Raw genomic sequence first — 21266 nt, forward strand, 5'->3', positions numbered from 1 at the left:
TATGGGAAATGCTCTTGTCTTTGTTTATCTCTTTTTATGTCTTTCAGGTTTCCTTCCATGGACTATGTCGGACCTGTATGTTTTTGTTGTTTTTTTATATCTTGGTAAACCAGAGAACATATCGGGGAGAGGTTTTTTTTAATAAAGTATTTTTGTGTGTTTTATTTTTTCACTTACTGGGTTAGTAATGGGGGTGTCTGATAGATGCCTCTCTATTACTCACACCAGTGCTTAATGCCAGCGGACACTACACAGCTGACCTCAACCCTAAAAATTATAACGCTAATTGTCAATGCATTGATTTTTCTTAATTATTTATTAGGTTAAACTGGGCAAAAACCCTTTAGTGCCACATGAAAGACTCTAAAGGGTGCAAGTATATAATATGAGGATGAGGGTTGATATTATATAGCTATTGTAATATCAAGAATGTACATAGAGTATTCTGTTAACCCTTTCAGCCCCGGGGCACTTTCCCTTTTTGCGTTTTTGTTTTTTGCTCCCCTTCTTCCGAGAGCCGTAACTTTTTTATTTTTCCGTCAATCTTGCCATATGAGGGCTTGTTTTTTGCGGGAGAAGTTGTACTTTTAAATGAAACCATACGTTTTACCATATGGTGTACTGGAAAACAGCAAAAAAAATTCCAAGTGTGGAAAAACTGCAAAAAAAGTGTGATGGCACAATAGTTTTTGGGATGTTTTATTCACGGTGTTCACTATATGGTAAAACTAATGTGTGGGCATGATGCCTGAGGTCGGTGCGAGTTTGTAGACACCAAACATGTATAGGTTTACTTGTATCTAAGGGGTTAAAAAAATTCACAAGCTTGTCCAATAAAAGTGGCGAACGTTTTGCGCCATTTTCCGAAACATGTAGTGTTCTCATTTTTTGGGATTTATGGCTCAGTGACAGCTTATTTTTTGCGTCTCGAGCTGTCGTTTCTAATGGTACCATTTTTCCGCAGATGCTACGTTTTGATCGCCTGTTATTGCATTTTGCGTAAAACTTGCGGCGACCAAAAAACGTAATTTTGGCGTTTGGAATTTTTTTGCCACTACGCTGTTTACCAATCAGATTCATTGATTTTAGATTTTGATAGATCGGGCATTTCTGACCGCGGCGATACCAAATATGTGTATATTTATTTATTTTTTAACCCTTTAATTTTCATGGGGGGGAAAGGGGGGGTGATTTGAACTTTTAGTTTTTTTGTTTTTTTTTATTTTTTAAAACTTTTTTTTTAACTTTTTTTTTTATTTTACTAGTCCCCCAGGGACTAGTAAACAGCAGATTCAGTCACTTTCTGTTTCTCTCTGCTCGCGGCCGAGGGAAAACGAATGTTAAACTTCATAGCTGCAAGCGTCATCACATGACCCTGTGCTACGATGGCAACCACCGAAAGTCACGTGGTCACGCACGTGACTTCCGGTGGGGGCGGCGGTAAGTAAAAAACATGGCCGCGCGCATATACAGTAGATCTTGCTGACAGACTTTGGCAGCGAGATTTAAGGGGTTAAATGTTGCGAGTGGAAGCGATTCCACTAGCAACATGCAGGCACACATGTCAGCTGTTGACAACAGCTGATATGTGTGCCGACCGCCGCCGCCTGCCCGCGGCAGGAGGCGGGGCTTAACGGGACACGCTCCATGACGGATATATCCGTCCATGGTCGTGAAGGGGTAAAAATGGATTGCATAAGCATGCTAGGCAAGAAAAAAAATACACAATCGCATAGCACTTGGATGACATACACAATAACATACACATGACAATCGTCTCACTTTTCAGGATGACTATCGGAGCAATTATTTATACGCTAGTGGGTGCAAGGTCTATAGCTAAGCTTTACAGGAAAACTGAAATTACAGCAGACACCTGGCTGTCAAAGTAACCTTTCTATCCCCTGCAATTGCATTGGGAGGACCCAATGGAAGCTGCTTCGTGACAGCACCAGCATGCATCCATTTAAATGCCACTGTCAGAGATTCACAGCAGCATTTAAATAGTTAACAGCAGCTGACAAAAATTGACTTTGGCTGCGGCTTTTAGAGACTTATGTTGCCTATGTAATACATCTGGAATCAGCATGTCTGTGTAGGGAGTTCAGCTCCTGAGCTCCCTCTGCACATGTGGATTCCTTCACACAACTTTAATTCCCCTACTGATGCAGGAACAGATTTCAACTATGTTTTCTCTGAAAACAAAACAATACAAAGCAACATCAATACAACATTTTAAAGTAAAACACTGTTCATTATATTAAGGGGGGCAAGCCTTTCAGTATTTCATGTTGGTTAGAATGGTAGGGAAATATAATGGATTTAAAAAAATATGTTTCATATGCAAAATGTAGCTAATTACATATTTGTTCTATGTCTTATGAATTTCGCATAAAAGATAATCTATGTCAGTATTACCAGGAAAGAATTTTGATTACCTGTTACCACCCAGTGAATCCTGGAGCAATCGGGTCAGTTTCGAATCCCTGTAGGGGATATGAAGAACTTTCTTACTCTGGTCTCCCAGGGCACTGATAACATTCCCCAGAGCAAGCTGTAAAGACATAATTTTTGTTAAAGTAGATCATACTTATCAAATATTGCTAGCATCACATTCATACAATCATTGCAGGGAACTTAAAAGGAACCTATCAGATCCCAAATGCACCCAGAACCACAAGCAGTTCTGAGTGAATATCTATAATCCTAGCCTAATTGTTGCAACATTTACTAGCACACATGAACAGATCTTTAGAAAAAGTATTGTAAAGCATGTTAGCATGCCCACAGGGGTGTGCTAACATGCTAAGTGGGCCGCCTAGCCAGGGAACTAACTCCCCTGTGACTAGTCACTGCCCTCATTAGCATATCATAAACAATCTTTATAAATACTTTTTCTAATGATCTCTTTATGTTTGCTACTACAGGGACAGTTAGGCAAGGATTCTAGATATGCACCCAGAACTGTTCATTGTTCTGAGTGCACTTGTGACGCCCCTGAGGCTCTGGTTGCCACCGGGCACTGCACCTCAATTAAGGTGCAGTATCTATCTCAAGTAAAGAGGGGGTTAATCACCGGTGTTCCACATTCACACACTAGATACAGCTTAGGATCCTTCACATAGGGTGGGTTGGCTCAGGGTATGCAGGGGGGTGGTCATAACAGTCATGGGGCTTCATGATCACTGAAGCTAGCCACCTGGGGGACGGGGTCCACCTGGGGTAGAAATAGGCGCAACACACTGACATCAAAAACAGACCCATCAGGACCATAGTTCCATAGCAAGACATCTCTGGAACACTTAGACTTTACTGAGCCCAGGGGCTTGGAGCGGGAGCTCAGCAAGAGTACCTAACTACGGAGGGGGACACCCTAGAAATAGGACTCTCACCCCTTCCCTTCCAAAACACAGGTGGTGACCCCTTACCGGATCTGGGATTGACCGGAGCCCATCACGGCAGTGACCAGTGTGACCGAGCTGGCAGCTGAAGTTGTGAGTAAACTACACCCTGAACCCGCAGAGACTGTGTTAGCTTGTCTTTACTGGCGCTGCCGCCCAGCACTTAGGTGCCAATGGCCATTACTATAACCTTCATCATCCACCCGGGGCCCACTGCGCCTGTTGGGAGCAACACCATCCCGGCTGCCATAACATCTGCCCCGGCGAGGAACCCGACAGCGGCGGCTATTCTCTGGTCGCATACCACAGGTGGCATCACGACAAACTTTTCCCATTACCCCGCTTCCCCGACCATTTACTGTACGCCTCGGGGGAACGGAACCGGGCAAAGCCACCATGTGACAACGCCTGACCCGACCCGAAATGGCAATGAGTAGGTTAACCACCTCTCCAATGGGGCGCTACACACTGGGGACCAGACAGCGTTCCCTTTAACTTAAATATGAACTATGCAATAGACAGCTGGCAAAAGAGAAGACATAACTGCTATTATTGTCTTCCCAGGGTCCAGATCTTCTGTTAGACTGCAAGAAATTTAAAGGGAATCTGTCACCAGGTTTTTGCTAACCCATTGGAGAGCAGCAGGATGTAGGGGCTGAGACCCTGATTCCAGGGATTTATCATTTACTGGGCTTATTGTTCTAGTTCTGATAAAATCACTGTTTTATCTGCTGCAGATCTACTAGTTTTCTGAATGCTGAGTTCTGGGTAACTCAGCCCACACCATTTATTGACAGATTTCTGCATAAACTGTGCACAAGCAGAAAGCTGCCATTCAGTGGTTGGACAAGGGTAATACAGAGCTCATAAATATGGAGAGACTGCATGGCAGCAAGTTTACCAGTTCTCTAATGATAATGTCTTGCTTGATTATAACCACGTTTTTATCAAAACTGCAACAAGCAGCCCAATCATTGATACATCACTAGAATCGTCATCTCTGCCCAATCATTATGCTTCTCTCAGATTAGGTGAAAAAAAAACCTGATGACAGATTCCCTTTAAAGGGAACTGTCATGTAAAAAAAAACACAATTCAATTGCAGATATGTGGTTAATATGCTGATTAATAGCGTTCTGAACCTGCCAGGCACCTGCACATTCAATGTAGGAAATGTATTCCTCCCGGCAGCATCCGGGTTTCATTCATCGGAGTGGCGCCGACATGGGTTTACAATGATACACAAAGCAGTGACTGTAGCCACACCCCCCAGCCTTGACTGATAGCTTGTTAAGCATTAGAGGAGACTGTCAGTCAGTACGTGGGGCACAGTTACAGCCGCCGCCCTCTATAAACAGGGTGGTGATTGAACCCTGAGTGCTGCCGGGAGGAATATATTTAATTTCTTCCAGTCAGTAGAGTTCAAAGTGCAGGTGCCAGGCAGGTTCGGAACACTATTAAAGTGGAGATTAACCACATATCTGCAGATTAATAGCATTTTTCACATGACAGGTTCCTTTTAACCCTGCACCATAAATTTATAATGATGAAAGTTAAAGCCCAGGAATAAGTGCAGTAAATTTACAGAGCTTTGTCATTATCAGGATAACTCAAAATACTTAACCTTAAACAGCTGTCAAATAGTGATTACATTGTGTCTCTTCAATGTCTTAATAATAACCCTTAACCCTTCAAAGATACTGCGTCTTATGAATTTTAGAAAGTAGCTTGACATTTCGAACCTGGCATGTGTCACTTTACATAATAATACATCTGTAATACTTTTACAAATCCAAGTAATCTAAGGGTAAGTTCCAACAATGAGTATTTGGTGTGGTTTTGATGCTGTCGATTTTCTTGTATTTTTCATTGTGCTTTGAATGTGTTTTTTTTACATGCATTTTTTATCACATTTTTTGAGTTGTAGTTTTTGCCTTTTTTAATTAAATAAAACTGCTTTATCTTGGAAACTTCCTGTTAAACTTAACTTTCATAGAATCAAATCATAGAATGGAAGAGTTGGAAGGGACCACAAGGTCCATCGGGTCCAACCCCCTGCAAGTGCAGGTTTTCCTACATCATCCCAGCTATATGTTTATCCAGTTTCTGCTTGAAGATTTCCATTGATGCAGGGGCTGAAACAGGCTACCTCCCGCGGTAGCCTGTTCCACTTTGTTAATACTTTACAAAAAGTCATGTGCGAATTATGAGTTTTTATGTGTAAATAAAACACATATGCAATAGAAATTACATTGCAGATTAGAAAAACGCAGGTGAGTTTACGTTGAGTAAAAAAGAAACACAGTGGGCAGGAGATTTCTATCAATCAATCATATTGGAGTTGCTGGTCGGGACTGGCATGTAAACATCAAAAGTCGCATAACTTTTGTGCAACTCCCAGCTTGCGCAAAAATATTGCTGCTTATTTCTGACGTAACCACCTTAATAAATCGTTTCTGAAATTGTAACAATAAATGTAAATCTTGTCTGTCCCACCACCCAACCTAAAGGTATATAATTATTCATCTGTCACCAAAGAATGCTTTATGCATTTAAAGGGAACCGTGATTCATGACACTAAAATTATGGGCAGCATAAATCAGAGCCTGACTATACGATTTCTCTCTAAAATACTCTGTAGTTTCAGAAAAAATATATTTTAAAGATCCCGCCACAGCCACCTCTACTCAGGGTTGTTAGAGGTGATTGACAGGTCTCACCCCTTATACACGTGAGGGAATGACCTGTCAATCACATGTAGCGGTGATGCTTCAGTTTATTTTCACCAAAATACCAAATGGTTTAAAAGAATAATGAACCTGGGTGCAATTGCCCTTTAGGATATACTGTATTTCCCTTTTACGTGTCCTCTCCAGATTCCAAACCCCTTCGATTGATGTCCATAGAAACCAAAGACAGAACATTTTACCAGGGCTGTTTGAATGCTGATTGGTTACTGTGGGCAGTAAAGATAGTTTCTCTTTTAGAAAGTATACACAAATGCGTCTCAAACGTATTCATAAATTGTACATGCCCGTTATAACCATTTTGGAAATAAATATTTATGCTTTTAATGAGAAAAAATACTGGTTTGAAGCTGGAACGTCTAAGATAACACACAGTCATAGGGGAGAGGGCTGGAACTCTTTTCTCAGAAGTTGACATAAATATGTTTATGCTCAGCTGTCAGGTATGCCATCTCACTGCCCATTGGCAACAGGGTGCCATAAAAAAATAGCAGGTATCTACAATCATGGCCGAAAGTGTTGGCACCATTACATTTGTTCCATAAAATGAAGTATTTATCCCATAAAATTATTGCAATTACACATGTTTTATTATATAATGTTTATTTTCTTTGTAAGTATTGAAACAGCACAAAAAATATAGAAAAAAATCATATTGGACATAATTTCACAGAAAACCCCAAAAATGGGCCAGACAAAATAGTTGGTACCTTTCAAAAATCATATGTAAACAACTTTGTTTCAAGCATGTGATACTCATTCAAACTCAACTGTGGCAAGTAAGTGGTGTGGGCAATATGAAAATCACACGTGAAAGGGGAGAAGTTGACTCAATTTTGGAATTGTGCGTCTGTGTGTACCACACTAAACATGGACAACAGAAAGAGTAGAAGAGATATGTATGAGAACTTGAGAACCAAAAATGTTGATAAATATCAACAATCTCAAGGTTAAAACTCCATCTCCAGAGATCATGATGTTCTTTTGTCCATGGTGTGCAACATTATCAAGAGATTCATAGCCCATGGCACCATAGCTAATCTTCCTGGACGTGGACAGGAGAAAAAAATTGATGAAAGGTTGCAATGCAGGATAGTCTAGATGGTGGATAAACGGTTCCAATCAAGTTCCAAAGAAATTCCAGCTGTCTTGCAGGCTTAGGGGGCATCAGCGTCAGCGCAACCTATCCGTTGACATTTGAATGAAATGAAACGTATTTCAGGAGACACAGGACAACACTATTGCTAATACAGAGACTTAAAAAAGTTAGACTGCAATGTGACAAAATGTACGCGGGTAAGCCAAATTCCTTCTGGGAGAGCTTCTTGTGGACAGATAGATAGATAGTGCTTTTTGATAAAGAACATCATTCTACTGCTTACCAAAAATGGAATGAAGCATACAAAGAAAATAACACCGTACCTACAGTCAAATATGGTAGACGTTCAAAGATGTTTTGGGTTGTTTAGCTGCCTCTGGCACTGGGTGCCTTGACTGTATACAAGACATTATGAAATCTGAAGATTACCAAAGGGTTTTGGGTCACTATGTAGCGCCCAGTGCCAGAAAGCTGGGATTGCGTCCTAGGTCATGGGTCTTCCAGCAGAACAATGACCCCAAACATACTTCAAAAAGCACCCAGAAACGGATAGAAACAAAGCATTGGAGAGTTCTGAAGTGACCAGCAATGAGTCTGGATCTCCATCCCATTGAACACCTAAGGAGAGATCTAAAAATTGCTGTTGAAAGAAGGCACTTGTGAGGAGTTGGCCATGGATTAAAACAAATTAGACCAATGGAGCTAAAGGGGACTTTTTCGAGCATGAAGCACTGGTTGATGTTATTGTTGTGTTTGATTAGAGATTTGCTTCTGTTCAGTTTAAGGGTATGTGCACACGTTGCTTTTTTTTCCGTGCGGAAAAAAACGCACCCTCTGGCAGAGGGGAGAATAGTAAACAATGCTTTTTGAGAAACAACGCATCGAAAACGCATGCGTTTTTCATGCGTTTTTCATGCGTTTTTTTAGGTGCGTTTTTTAAGACTTGGGTACCTATACGTCAGAAAACCCCCACAAGTGACCCCATTTTGGAATCTGCACCCCTCAAGGATTTTATTCAGGAGTATATTAATCATTTTGAATCCACAGCTACTTCCCCCAAAATGTAGCTGTAGCAACAATATTCTCACTGTTGGGCTATGTGGCCATGATCCAGCGACACGGCGTCTAGTACCCAGTGTCAGCCTTCCTGCAGAGATGTGAGTGTTTCCCACGGGAGAACGCAGCTGCCCATGCCCACGATTTGGGTTCAGGCTGCTGTGGAGCTCTATGCTACCTGCAGAGAACACTCATCTACGCAGCATAAATTGACATGCTGAGGCTCGGGAAGCTGCGCCACCGGTCGGTTTATGCTGCGGAGAAAAGAAGCACAGTGGGCATGAGATTTCTAAAAATCCTTCCACTGTGCTTCTACTGCACAACGCAGCGTCATGGACGCAGGGAAAACAATCTGCGCCCAAAACGCTGCAAACCCCGATTGTGGGCATCCAGCCTAAAAAGCGTCAATGGAGGTCAAATATATATACAATGTCCCACCCCCCCTGCATATTCTAAGCTGGCACCTTTAGTACCTTTCATGTGGCACTAAAGGGTGCCTAGCCTAGTTTTTATCACAAAAACAAAAAAAAAATGGCGTGGGGTCCCCCCTATTTTTGATAGCCAGTCAGGGTAAAGCAGACAGCTGTAGCCTGCAAACCACAGCTGGCAGCTTCATCTTGTCTGGTGATCAATTTGGAGGGCTCCCCAGGTTTTTTTTTTATTTATAAATAAAAATAATAAAAAAAAAAATAACATGGGGTCCCCCAAATTAGATCACCAGCCAAGGTGAAGCTGACAGCTGAGGTCTGGTATTCTCAGGGTGGGAAGAGCTATGGTTATTGGACTCTTCCCAGCCTAAAAATAGCAGGCCACAGCCGCCCCAGAAGTGGCGCATCCATTAGATGCGCCAATCCTGGCGCTTCGCCCCAACTCATCCCGCGCCCTGGTGCGTTGGCTAACGGGGTAATAAATGGGGTTGATACCAGATGTGTAATGTCACCTGGCATCAAGCCCAGCAATTAGTGATGTCACGGTGTCTATCAGACACCCGACATAACTAATTGACAGTAAACAAAAGCAAAAAAAGACAACAAAAAATTTTTTATTAGAAAAAACACTCCCCAAATCATTCCCTTGTTCTCCAATTTAATAAAAAAAAATGGGTCCGCAGAAATCCATTTGGACGTCCCACGTCGCCTCTGGACCTTCTAGAATATGGGGGCACGTTCAGGGAACGTATCCCCCATTTTCTAGGAGGGCAGACCCTCCATTTGAGGAGAGTGGGTGCAAAAATCTGCACCCACTCTCACCGGGTCACAGCTGCAGAGTGCCGAGCAGCCAGCACAGCTCACACTGAACACAGTGCTGGCTGTCAGCTGCTCGGCACATGTGACCGGCCGACGTCTGCTGTGAAGGAGGAGGGGGCCGCGGGGGATCAGCGCTGCGACCGGACAGGTATGTATGACACCGGGGGGAATTGGGGTGAACGGGCAGGGCCTGGGTGCATTTTTCTGTCGCATGTTTCAAGGCACATGCGACAGATAACATAGGAGCAGGGCGGCCGGTGCGCTACTGTGCGCGCGGCCATGTTGGATTTTCGGGAGGGGGGTCGGGGGTCGGGGCGGGCACTTTGGTGACACCGGGGGCTTTGCCAGGAAGTGAGGTCAACAGGAAACCTCTTGACCTCACTTCCAGGTAAATGCCTGCGTTCTGGCGTGCCGACAAAGCCCGCGGACCGCAACAAAAAAGCAGGTCCATGCGGTGTAGCTGCGTTCTGACCCCACATCATTGATTTCAATGGGGGAGAGAACGCAGCCACAACGCACAAAAGAAGTGACATGCTGCTTTTCTTTCCGCACCGATTTTTGGCATCCAAAACGCTGCGGAAAGAAACGCAGCGTGTGCACTGATTTTTCAGCTTTCCCATACACTTTGCTGGGAAAGCTGAACGCATGCAATTTGCCACTGAAACGCTGCGGTTCAAAACGCAGCGTTTCCGCGGTAAAAAACGCAACGTGTGCACACAGCCTAAGATGCTCTTGACTTAGGGGCCTCTATTAAGCCATTGTTCTCCCTGTAACAGAATGTAAACTCAGGCTTTCTCTATGGACTCTAATATAATCAGGGCTACAGTAGAATTAATTGCCCTGCATGTGATGAGGGGTTGTGCGTCTTTGTTCATCTCTGCAGGGGCCTTCCCCAATACACAACTTTTCAAACAGAGCTTCTGCAACATACTGCACACTTTGAGTTACATGTAACAAATATTTAAGGGGTGGGACGTGATCACCTATCCTAAACCTGGGGGCTGATACCAGGAGAGGTGGAAGAGTGAGCCACATGCTTAGTTAGTAAGTTGGTGCTGTGACAAGGCACGGTGAGGAGCTGCTGCTGCGGCCAGGTCCTGGTGCCCATAAATGGACTATAGAGATTGGAGCTGGATTCACGTGCTACGGTAGTGATATCCGTAGTCTGGATTTGAGAATCTATCGAAGAACTATTGTTGCTCGGTGGAGGTGGAAACATGTGCTACGGTCGTAGTATCCATTGTCTGGAGGAGCATAGGATGTGATGGCAGACTACACCGGAGGAAGATATAAAACCTGTGGGCCAAACAAAATTTGGGAGACGGAGGGTATCGCCTGGTATAGGGGCAGTGGAACTACCATTCCTGGTTTGGGATCTCATAAACTCTAAGTGGAGTTGCTATAAGACCGTGTACGGAACAAATAAAAATTGTTGCATCACTAACCTCCTGCCTAATTGATTAATACCGTACAACCCACAAGCTCAGATATTCACAGCACCCTTCAGATATGAGACACCTGGGCAGTTTGTAAAAGAAGAGTGGTCCAAGAGTTATAAAAAGCTTGTTGATAGCTATAGGTAGCAATTGATTTCAGTTGTTTATTCCAAAGGATGTGCAACCAAATATTAAGTTGAGTGTACCAACAATTTGTCTGGCCCATTTTTGGTGATTTATGTAAAATTTTGTCCAATTTGCCTTTTTTTCTCAGCTTTTTTTGTGTAGCTCCAACAGACATAAAGGAAATAAACATATGTATAAAAAAAACATGTAATTGCAATAATTTTCTGGGAGAAATGCTTTATTTTCAAGAAGAATTTGAAGGGAGCCAACACTTTTGGCCATGACTGTAAATTATACGGCCGGAACCCCCCACCCCTGGTGTAGGTGGAGACCGGCATGACTTTGGTTTGGGGGGAGGTGACCAGCAGGGGAGCGATGGTACTAAGGGAACCATTGGGGTATATAAGGGATAGCCTGGGGGATGAACGACCTCTTGGCCTGTGGTTCCTCTGGGGATTGTCCCACCCACTCTCCCTCGTTCAATGTCTGCAGGGTCATGGTGGCTGTTGGCGTTTGGGGTGGGTCCTCGAAGTCGGTGTAAATTGGATTGGGGTCCAGGGAGATGTGGATCCTTTTAATTTCTTGGTTTGGGTGGTGGTCTAGTGATTATGGGGGAACGCCAGCTACAGATTGTCGAGTCCCGTGTATGGTGGTTTAACCCTTCCTCCTCCCCTTTTGTAATGTTTGAGTTGTTAATCACCAGATTTATGGGCTTCGAGGACCACACCCTATTAATGTTTATTCTTGTATATTTTGTTAACCCCTTAACGACCGCGGGCAGTAATATTACATCCTAGCGGTCATAGTGTTACTGCCCACTTTCTGTTGCCGGCAGCTTGCCATGATCAGCGCACATCTCAGCTGATTTTCACAGCTGAGATGTGTGCCTACCAGGCACCAGCAGAATCATTATCTGCCCGTACCGTTTAACCCCTTAAATGGCGCTCAATATGTGACAGCGCCATTATAATGGCATCGCCGGTAAACGTTTACTTACCGGCCGATACCGGAAGTCATGTGTCATGATCACGTGACTTCCGGTGGTTGTAATGGTAGCACAGGGTCATGTGATGACTCCTGTAGCTCACATGAATTACTTTAGGTTTCACCCGGCCCAGAGCTGGGTGAGGCAGAAAATGAGCATATCTGCTGTTTACAGCTGTGTAGCTGTGATCAGCAGATATGGCAGAGCGATCGGATTGTTGATCCATATAGCCCCCTAGGGGGACTAGTAAAATAAAAAAAAAAGTTAAAAAAAAGTTAAAAAAATAAAAAAAAAAAAAACCCTAAAAGTTCACATCACCCTCCTTCGCCCCATTGAAAATTAAAGGGATAAAAAAATAAAAAATATACACACATTTGGTATCATCGCGTTCAGAAATGTCCAATCTATCAAAATATAAAATCAATGAATCTGATTGGTAAACGGCATAGCGGCAAAAAAAATGCCAAAATTATGTTTTTTGGTCGCCACAAATTTTGCGCAAAATGCAATAACATAGCATCCGCGCAAAAATGGTACAGTTAAAAATGGCAGCTTGAGATGAAAAACATAAGCTATCACTGAGCCATAGATCCCAAAAAATGAAAACGCTACGGGTCACGGAATATGGCGTAAAACGTGTGCCACTTTGTTTGGACAAACTTCTGATTTTTTTTAACCCCTTATATAAAAGTAAACCTAGACATGTTTGGTGTCTAAGAACTCTCACTGACTTCAGGCAACACAGCCACACATCAGTTTTACCATATAGTGAACACAGTGAATAAAATATCTCAAAAACAATAGTGCTATCACACTTTTTTTGCAATTTTTCCGCAGTTGTAATTTTTTTGCCCTTTTCCAGTACACTATATGGTAAAACATATGGTTTCATTTAAAAATGCAGCTCTTTCTGCAAAAAATGAGTCCTCACATGACCAAATAAAAAAGTTACGTCTCTCGGAAGAATGGCAAAAAAAACCAAAAAATGGAAAGCAAAAAATCGGCCGGTCGTGAAGGGGTTAAATAAAGGCTGCTGTGGCTATTTCATCCTACTTCGTGTCTGTGATTATGTCATAGTGGTTTAGGTTACTAGGGCGGTGGGTAAAGAGGTGGAATTAAGGGGACACCGGAACTCCACTATACCAAAGTCATGGGAATGCATGATCTGTTTTGACAGACCTACAGACCGTGGGTAACAAGGCAGGCTAAAGCCCTTGAAAGCAGATTTGCAAGGAGCACATTTGGAAACTCACTGCCTCTTTTCTAGTTAGCCCCTAATTCTTTTGGGCACAAATCAATAATACATTTGTGTAAAGTTATTTTGTTTAAAAGGAAAGAAGGTGAATCTTACATCAAGTTTCTGATAGGAGAAAAAGGCTGTGGAAGATAAAGCGCAATAGAGAGCTCCTGAAACGCGTAGACCTATGCAACAATAAAGCCACATTAATCTGATCCTCAGACTTGTGATCATTGGCGCGGCATACAGAAACCCGTTTTCTACCTCTCTGTTATCAAGTTTCTGATGAAATCCAATTAGTATATGTGAGCAATAGTATCAGACATGCTGATTGCCCTGATATGTTGTTTTCTCTGGAAAATACAATGCATTATATTTTGGCTAAACTACCAGATTATTAGCAGCAGGGACCTGCGAGAAATATGAAATTGGAGTCCAGTGCATTCACCATGTTTTTCAGATTTGTCTTGCCTTTAATTGACAAAATTCCCCCTATGTACATTAAAATGAAGAATAAACCAGCAGCTTTGAAGTGTGCTGAAACTAACAAACTGCTGGTTTAGCCAGAATATAACATTTCACCCCTGGAATAACTTTAATTTACAAAAAATAAAGCCTAAAACAACAACTCTGTTATAACAGGAGCACCCAAAGGAACATAAATGGTTGGCAACTTGACTTTTTATTTTATGCACGGCTTGTCAAATCACAGACAGACGATATGTTTTACAGATACATTGGAAAACCATAAGAAATCATTATGATTAAAAGTGTTATGTGTCAAAAGCCTACAATTCTGACATGAAGATACCAATTGTATACTTAAAACTGTAAAATAATGATAATTACAGTCAAAATCATTTGTATAAGTTTTTCAGCTTCATAAAATTCACAGATGCCTTACATTTTTTTTTACAAATAGAGCAAAAAAAGCCCCATTTTTTGTACTGTCCTGGAATTTCTGGACATTTGGCACCCCAGCACTAAATATATAAACTTACCAAACCACAATTGATGGAGATTCCTTCCCTGGCTCTTTCTCCAGTTGCCCCAGTTCTTTTTAAACGTTCAGAACCAGCCAGATCCACAAAGTGAAACTTTGCAGTGAGTGTTGTATATTCCAGTGATGGTGCATCTGCCTAGAAAAGAAATAATGTTAAAGAAACACTACAGTAAGTTTTGCAGCAAATATTAAAGAGGTTATCCACTGCTAGACAACCCAAGCTTAACCAATTCAGGACCCAAAAAACAGTCCATAATCAACTTTTGCAGTGTCCCAGCCATGTTGATGCCACTGTTCCAAGAGAGTGACATGAATTGTTTTATCACGTACAGGCTGCAGCTCAATAATATTCCATCACGATGGCCGTCCACTGACAAAATAGTGTAGTGCAGCTGACAAATGGCCACCCATGGGTTGTAACCATAGCTGCACATACTACAAGTCAATATCACTCTCTTAGAACAATGACCCTGACATCGCTGGAACAGCGTAACTGCAGGAGATTAGTATCCACTGTTTGTATTTTATTCAGGGTACTGAATTGATTAGCTGCGGTTGCGATACCACACCCAAAGAGGCACGGGTCTTTCCTCCAAACAGCCGACGTCACACAAATTCCAGGTGGCTGTTGTGACCTCGGGTGTGCACAGTGATCTACTTGTGTGCCATTACTGCACACCATATGTCTTATTGGCGGAGTGCTTCAGTCTGCAATCTGTTACCGTGCCAAGCTGGGAGGTAGTGACTCATACAGTGAAGTTTTGCTATGTGCCACTACGTGCTGGCTCAGCGCAATACACAGGAGTGCAGCACAACTAGACCCACCTCTTCTGTCTGAAGACCCACCTCTTCCGACAAGCCTACAACCTGCCGTAACCCTCAGGCTGATATAGCGCTGCACAACCAGCTCTACCCTCACCTACTGTATCCTAACCTATCCCTTGTAGACTGTGAGCCCTCGCGGGCAGGGACCTCTATCCTCCTGTACCAGTCTGTTCCTTGAATTGTCTATGATTATTGTACTTGTCCCTATTATGTATACCCCTCTCACATGTAAAGCGCCATGGAATTGATGGTGCTATAATAATAAATAATAATAATAACTACACATTATAAGCACTAGATTCTGTGATGGGATGTTGATTCAGGGAACCAGTCTGATTGTCATATGTGGATTTGGAAAGGAACGTTTTCCCTAATATAGGGCAATTATCATCTGTCTAAAGGGGTTTTTGACTTCCTTTAAATTTATGTCTATCCCAACCTTGCAGAAAAAGGACAGAAGATGTGTTCACTCCACACTGATGCTGAATACTTTGAAAAGGAAGATCCAGGACACTCCAATGGTGATACAGTTGAAACCATAAGTTTACATACACTCTCTATAAAGACACATCTGCCAGTTTTTTTCATTACCTGATATGAAATCAGAATAAACCTTTCCTGTTTTAGGTCAATTAGGAACCAAAATTATTTATATTTCCAAATGACAGAATAATGAGAGAGAAAATGTTTTAAGGCATTTTTATTCCTTTCTGCAAAGCCAAAAGTTTACAAACATTTCATTAGTATTTTTTACCATAGTAATTCACTATGTGCAAATTCAGCAAACTGGAAGCCACCTGGATACGATTCTGCTGTACTATAAAGTGCCTATAAATGGTTGAAAAACTATACATCGTACTTGCTGTCCTCCATATACTCTGTGGTGTCTTACCTTACCTCTGCCCTGTGCTACAACCCTGGCCTGGGCTTCTTCACATTAGCTCATGACTTCCAGCCACAACCTCTGTGCATGCACATCATAAGGCTGCAATGTCAAGACATCATGCCGTATGCCGCAAATTTTAAAATACACACTCTAGGTTAGGTCAAAAGTACAGTTCTAGTGTAAAGAAGCCTAGGGTGTCTGTGTTCAGCGATGACAAAAGCTGGCAGGGGATTGGGGGACAGTGAGTAGCTAAGTGTCCGGAAAGGTTAGAACTGCGTATTAGTTGTTTGGGTTTTTTTTTAAGATCTTATGTTTATGATGCCATGGGGTCATTCCGGGTTCTAAAGCATAATAAGGGAAATTCAATTTGCGGAGAATAAATCTGTAGTACATTGAATTTCCCAGTAAAATTTGCACAATTTGGTGAATTTGAATCTGATCTGCTTATCTCTTCATGTGGCTCAAAGTTGCATGAAAACATTAGAATGTGGTGCAGAAAAATAACAGCAGGTGCTCTGGATGGATGAGTCAAAATGTAAAATATTTGGCTATCATTTTTTGACAGTTTGTTCACCAAAAAGTTAGAGAGGGTATAAAAATGAGTGTCTACAGGCAACAGTTAAGCAGATTGGAGTTTTATTTGCAAGTTTAGGGCTTGTGGCTGAATTTCAACAAATGAAGCTGGGAATTTGATCAAGATTAATGGTGTCCTCAATGGTGAGAAATATAGGGAGATATTTATCTATAATACAATGCCATAAAGGCTCTAAATTTATTCTGCAGAAATGCCCAAACATACAGCCAATGTCATTAACAAGAATCTTCAGTGTAAAGAAGAAGAAGGAGTCCTGTTAGTAATGATAGCCCCACAGAGCACTGATCTCAGCATCATTAAATCTGTCTGAGATTACATAAAGCATTGGAAGGATTTGAGCAAGCCTACATCCACAGTAGACCTGTCTTTAGTTCTCTAAGATGCTTGGAACAACCTCCCTGCTGAGTTCCTTCAAAAACTGTATGCAAGTGTACCTAGTTGAATTGATGTTTACATTCTGTTTTGAAATATTGATTTGATTTAGAATTCTCTTTTGTTCATTCATTTGATTTTATTAATTGATAAAAAATAAACTATCACCACTTTTAGATTTGAAAGCATTCTTACTTTGGAGTGTCTGCTTTAAAAGGCTTTGGGTGATGTAAGTGGAGGTCACCAGGCAATTTGTGAAACCCAACATGGACCACAGCGTTCTGCAGAGACCACAGTAAAAGTGTTTACGAAAGTATTTTTGTTTCTAACACTGAAAATTGCCTCAATAATTTCCAATGTACCGATGAGATTAGGAGCCCAAGCTCCTTTAAACAAGTGTGTAAATGGATGTTTTGTGGGAAAGCCAACCTTATCTCCAGGAAAGATGTTGGGAGGTGTCTACCAGCACTTTTCTTCACTGTGCTGAGAGATGTCCTAGATACCTAGTTAACTTCTAGATGAAATTGCTGGAAGAAGACAAGGATCTCGACCATACACTAAAACAAATGAGGTTTCTTAAAATGCACAAACTGAATAGTGGCTGAATTCAACCGAATGAAGCAATTTTGGTCAATTACCTTGATGGGAATTAAAAAATATATGTAGATATCTATGGATATGAGATATTATGAATATTTCCTAATTAAGCATCTTTACATGCCTTATGGTGTGCAGTTTCTTTGTTCCCTTCACTATATGTAGATAATGCTCTACGTGCTGATTTACTGTTTCAGTTTGGCCATTAATTTTGGGGAAGATAAGCTGAGAAATCTAAGGAGATGATTCAATTTTTGCAAAACGCTCTCCAGAACCTGGAAACAAATTGAACATCATGGACAGACACTGCAAGCCGGTAGAACATGGAACTGTAAAGTTTTCTTTGACAAATATTCAGGCCAAGTGTTGAGCAGACGAAAGACCTGGTAATATACTAAAACGATACATTTTGGAGAAATGGCCCAATACGATATAGATAGTAGTAAACTCCTGTACCTCAGGGAGAAAGTTCATCAACATCTCAGCTCAGGACCCTTGAGGAAGAGGTCGAAGAGGCCTAAGAGATGTGAGGGTTTTAACTGCGTACACATAGGACAAGATACTATGAATTCTTTGATGTTCTTTGATGTTTTGTTTATATTTGAGCCACTTGTAGACAGGACAGAATAGAAGACTGGCCACAAGATAAGAGCTTTTAAAATTAGAGAACTTCCTTTAGATGGAGAATGGAAAGAATAGATGAAAGCAAGGATAGGTGACCTAGTGGTTAGTACCGTAGTCTTTGGTCCTCGGTTAAAATCCCACCAAGGACAACATCTGCAAAGAGTTTGTATGTTCTCTCCTTGTTTGCGTGGGCTTCTTCTGGGTATTCTGGTTTTCTCCCACACTCCAAAGACATACTGATAGGGAATGTAGATTGTGAGCCCCAATGCGGACAGTGTTGCAGTTAAGCGCTATTGAATTACTGGTGCTATATAAGTGACTATATATTATTATGTGCCTGTGTATCTTCAGTGGCATTGAATAGATCAAAGGACATTGGTAGGGTCAAAAACTTATGATTTTTCTCAGCAGGGAAGTAGGTCACAATGAAGTCAATCCTTGGGAAGAGGAGAGAGAATAAAGCTTGATGGGGATTCAGCCTGTGAGCTGACTGATAATATTACATTTTTATGGTCTATATACTGTAAATGATTACTGAGAACATAGCTCTTTCAAGTATCTGTATCCATTCCTCTAGAGCTAATTTTATGGCTAGATGCTCATGGTTACCATTGGAATAATCCCATTCTGCTGGAGAGAATTTCTTGAAGGAGAATCTGCAGGGATGATTTCTTGATTCAAAGAACTGCTCCTACTCCCGTAGCAGAGACAGCCACTTCAAGGAATACCATCATGTTGACATCTGAATGGTGTAGGACTCGAGCAGAGAAAAAGTAGGATTTAAGTTCATAGAAGGCTTATAGTACAGATTTCAGCTACAAATTCAAATAAAATTGGGACGTTACTCAGCCTGAAAGGCATCACAAGATACTCCAAATGACCCTCAGGTTTATTAAATACTGTCTTCTCTTCCCGGATATGGATCAAGTCTACCCCTGAGGTCAATTTTTTGAACCAGTGGGCTGCCAACAGCTAGTGGAGATTAGGGATAAGTGGCCGAGGATACTGATTCTTTACAGTAATTATATGTTCCCGTTAGTCAATACATGGTCTTTGACCACAATCTTTTTTACTAACAAAAATGAAATCACCCCAATTGATGAAGTGGAAAGTGTGATGAACACTGTTTTCAGACCTATAGAATCTGTATAATCTTTTATTACGTGAGGTTCCGTACCCTAAAGATTATACTGTATATTTTACCCTTGGGGAGGAATGAGTTTGGCACCAGATGATGACAATCATAAATTTTGTGTGTGGGTAATTTTTCAGAGACATAAAAAAAATCTGGAAAATGTTTAATTTTTTAGATAAAACACTAGCTTTTGATAAATTCACAGATAAAGACACAATTGTTTTGCTATCCATGGCTCCAGAATAGAATATCACCCTGATGCCGGTCAATAACTGGGTTATATTTACATAACCAAGGCATCCCCAGACCACAAATACAGACATGTTTTCCAGAACAAAACCCAAAATATACTAAAAACTGCAAGGTACCAATAAGCAAACTGAACTGCATGAGTACAAGTTAACAAGTTAATGGGTACCGTATTTTTGGTTTTATAAGATGCACCCCAAATTTAGAGATAAAAATAGTTAAAAATGATGGGGTTCGTTTTATAATCTGGTGGGGTCTTACCAGGGAGGTGGGACAGCAGCGAGGGTCAAAGGAGGCAGGGTCAGTATAAGAGTAAGGAGACGATGCTATCGGCACTGCAGAGGGGGAACCAGATACTCACTGTGGGCTGCAGCGCTGCACGATGCTGGGGCAGCCAGCGCTGCACAATGCTGGGGCAGCTGCTGCTGCACGATGCTGGGGCAGCCTGCGCTGAACAATGCTGGGGCAGCCGGCCCTGCACGATGCAGGGGCAAACGGCGCTGCACGATCCTGGGACAGCCGATGCTGCACGATCCTGGGGCAGCCTGCGCTGCACGATCCTTGGGCAGCCAGCGCTGCACGATCGTGGGGCAGCCAGAGCTGCATGATGCTGGTGCTTGCTGCGGGCAGTGAGGCACTACCATTCTGAAGATGTCGGCGACTTCAAAGAAATGTCGGCCGCGGTCGGTGTGTGCGCAGATAAGAGCTTGAACTCCATCTGCACATGCATCAACTCTGGGCGCCATTATTTGAAAGCCCTTACCGCCGACATCTTCAAAATGGCTCATCCCTTGCAGAGCAGGGTTGCCCGCTAGCGCCGCCGCATAGAGCCTCGCAAAGCAGATCCGCCCGCTGCCACACAGAGCAGGGCCACCCGCCGCTGATTCCTCTCCACACCCCCCCCCCCCGGGTAAGTTACATCTAGATTTTAAGATGCACCCCTCATTTTCCTCCCAAATTTTTGCAAGTAAAAGTGTGTCTTATAATCCGGAAAATTATGTCTCTGATAGCTTACCATTATTTTACAGCATGAATCAGGGCTACCTATCTTCTCCAATTCTATCTAAAACAGCTATGGCACACCTGGCGGCTCTTATCTACTGCTCTTACAGCTCCAATAATTTGTTTATTAAGGGCCCGGTACATACAATTAGATTATATACATGTGATATCCTACTATATTTACAGGGTCCTGCGGAATTACTTCCAGCAGTGCTAAATACTATAAATATGGCCAATTTTCAGGCCTTAAAACTGCAACATGCTATGACTAAGGCTGGTTTTGCCAGAAACGTGTCAGTTTTTCAATTGCTATTAACGGATATTTTCATTTATGTTTAAATGGATTTCCAATAAAAATGAAGATTTTTTTTAACTCAAATATTTCAGATGGACGTGCTGCATTCCTTTTCTTCTGGAACCTGTTTTATATCCCCCTGACTAATTTAATGGCTACTTCCAAACATACCTCCCTTCTCCAACTAAAATGGCAATATAATTCAATATTTAGGGATGCATATATCCGGAGTTTTAGAGAATTTTTATAGCCCAAACAGTATTGCGTTATTTCACTTTATACACAGTAATATACAAGTTAAGGTAACTTCTCCTGCCAGTTATAGCCCGCATTAACCTTATTTAAATGA

General features: G+C 42.0%; 1 protein-coding gene across 1 annotated transcript in view; it reads right to left on the reverse strand.

Annotated features, from left to right (window-relative positions):
* The window catches only part of KIF21B (kinesin family member 21B), a 411687-nt gene that overhangs the window by 294434 nt on the left and 95987 nt on the right, over positions 1-21266 (reverse strand). The window contains exons 6-7 of the mRNA XM_075335818.1: positions 14336-14473; positions 2439-2554 (exon numbers count right to left, since the gene is read on the reverse strand). Of these exons, the coding sequence (XP_075191933.1) occupies positions 2439-2554; positions 14336-14473 (254 nt within the window). The remainder of the gene's footprint in view (positions 1-2438; positions 2555-14335; positions 14474-21266) is intronic.

Source organism: Anomaloglossus baeobatrachus, chromosome 2 (assembly GCF_048569485.1).
Source record: "Anomaloglossus baeobatrachus isolate aAnoBae1 chromosome 2, aAnoBae1.hap1, whole genome shotgun sequence".
Taxonomy (NCBI): domain Eukaryota; kingdom Metazoa; phylum Chordata; class Amphibia; order Anura; family Aromobatidae; genus Anomaloglossus; species Anomaloglossus baeobatrachus.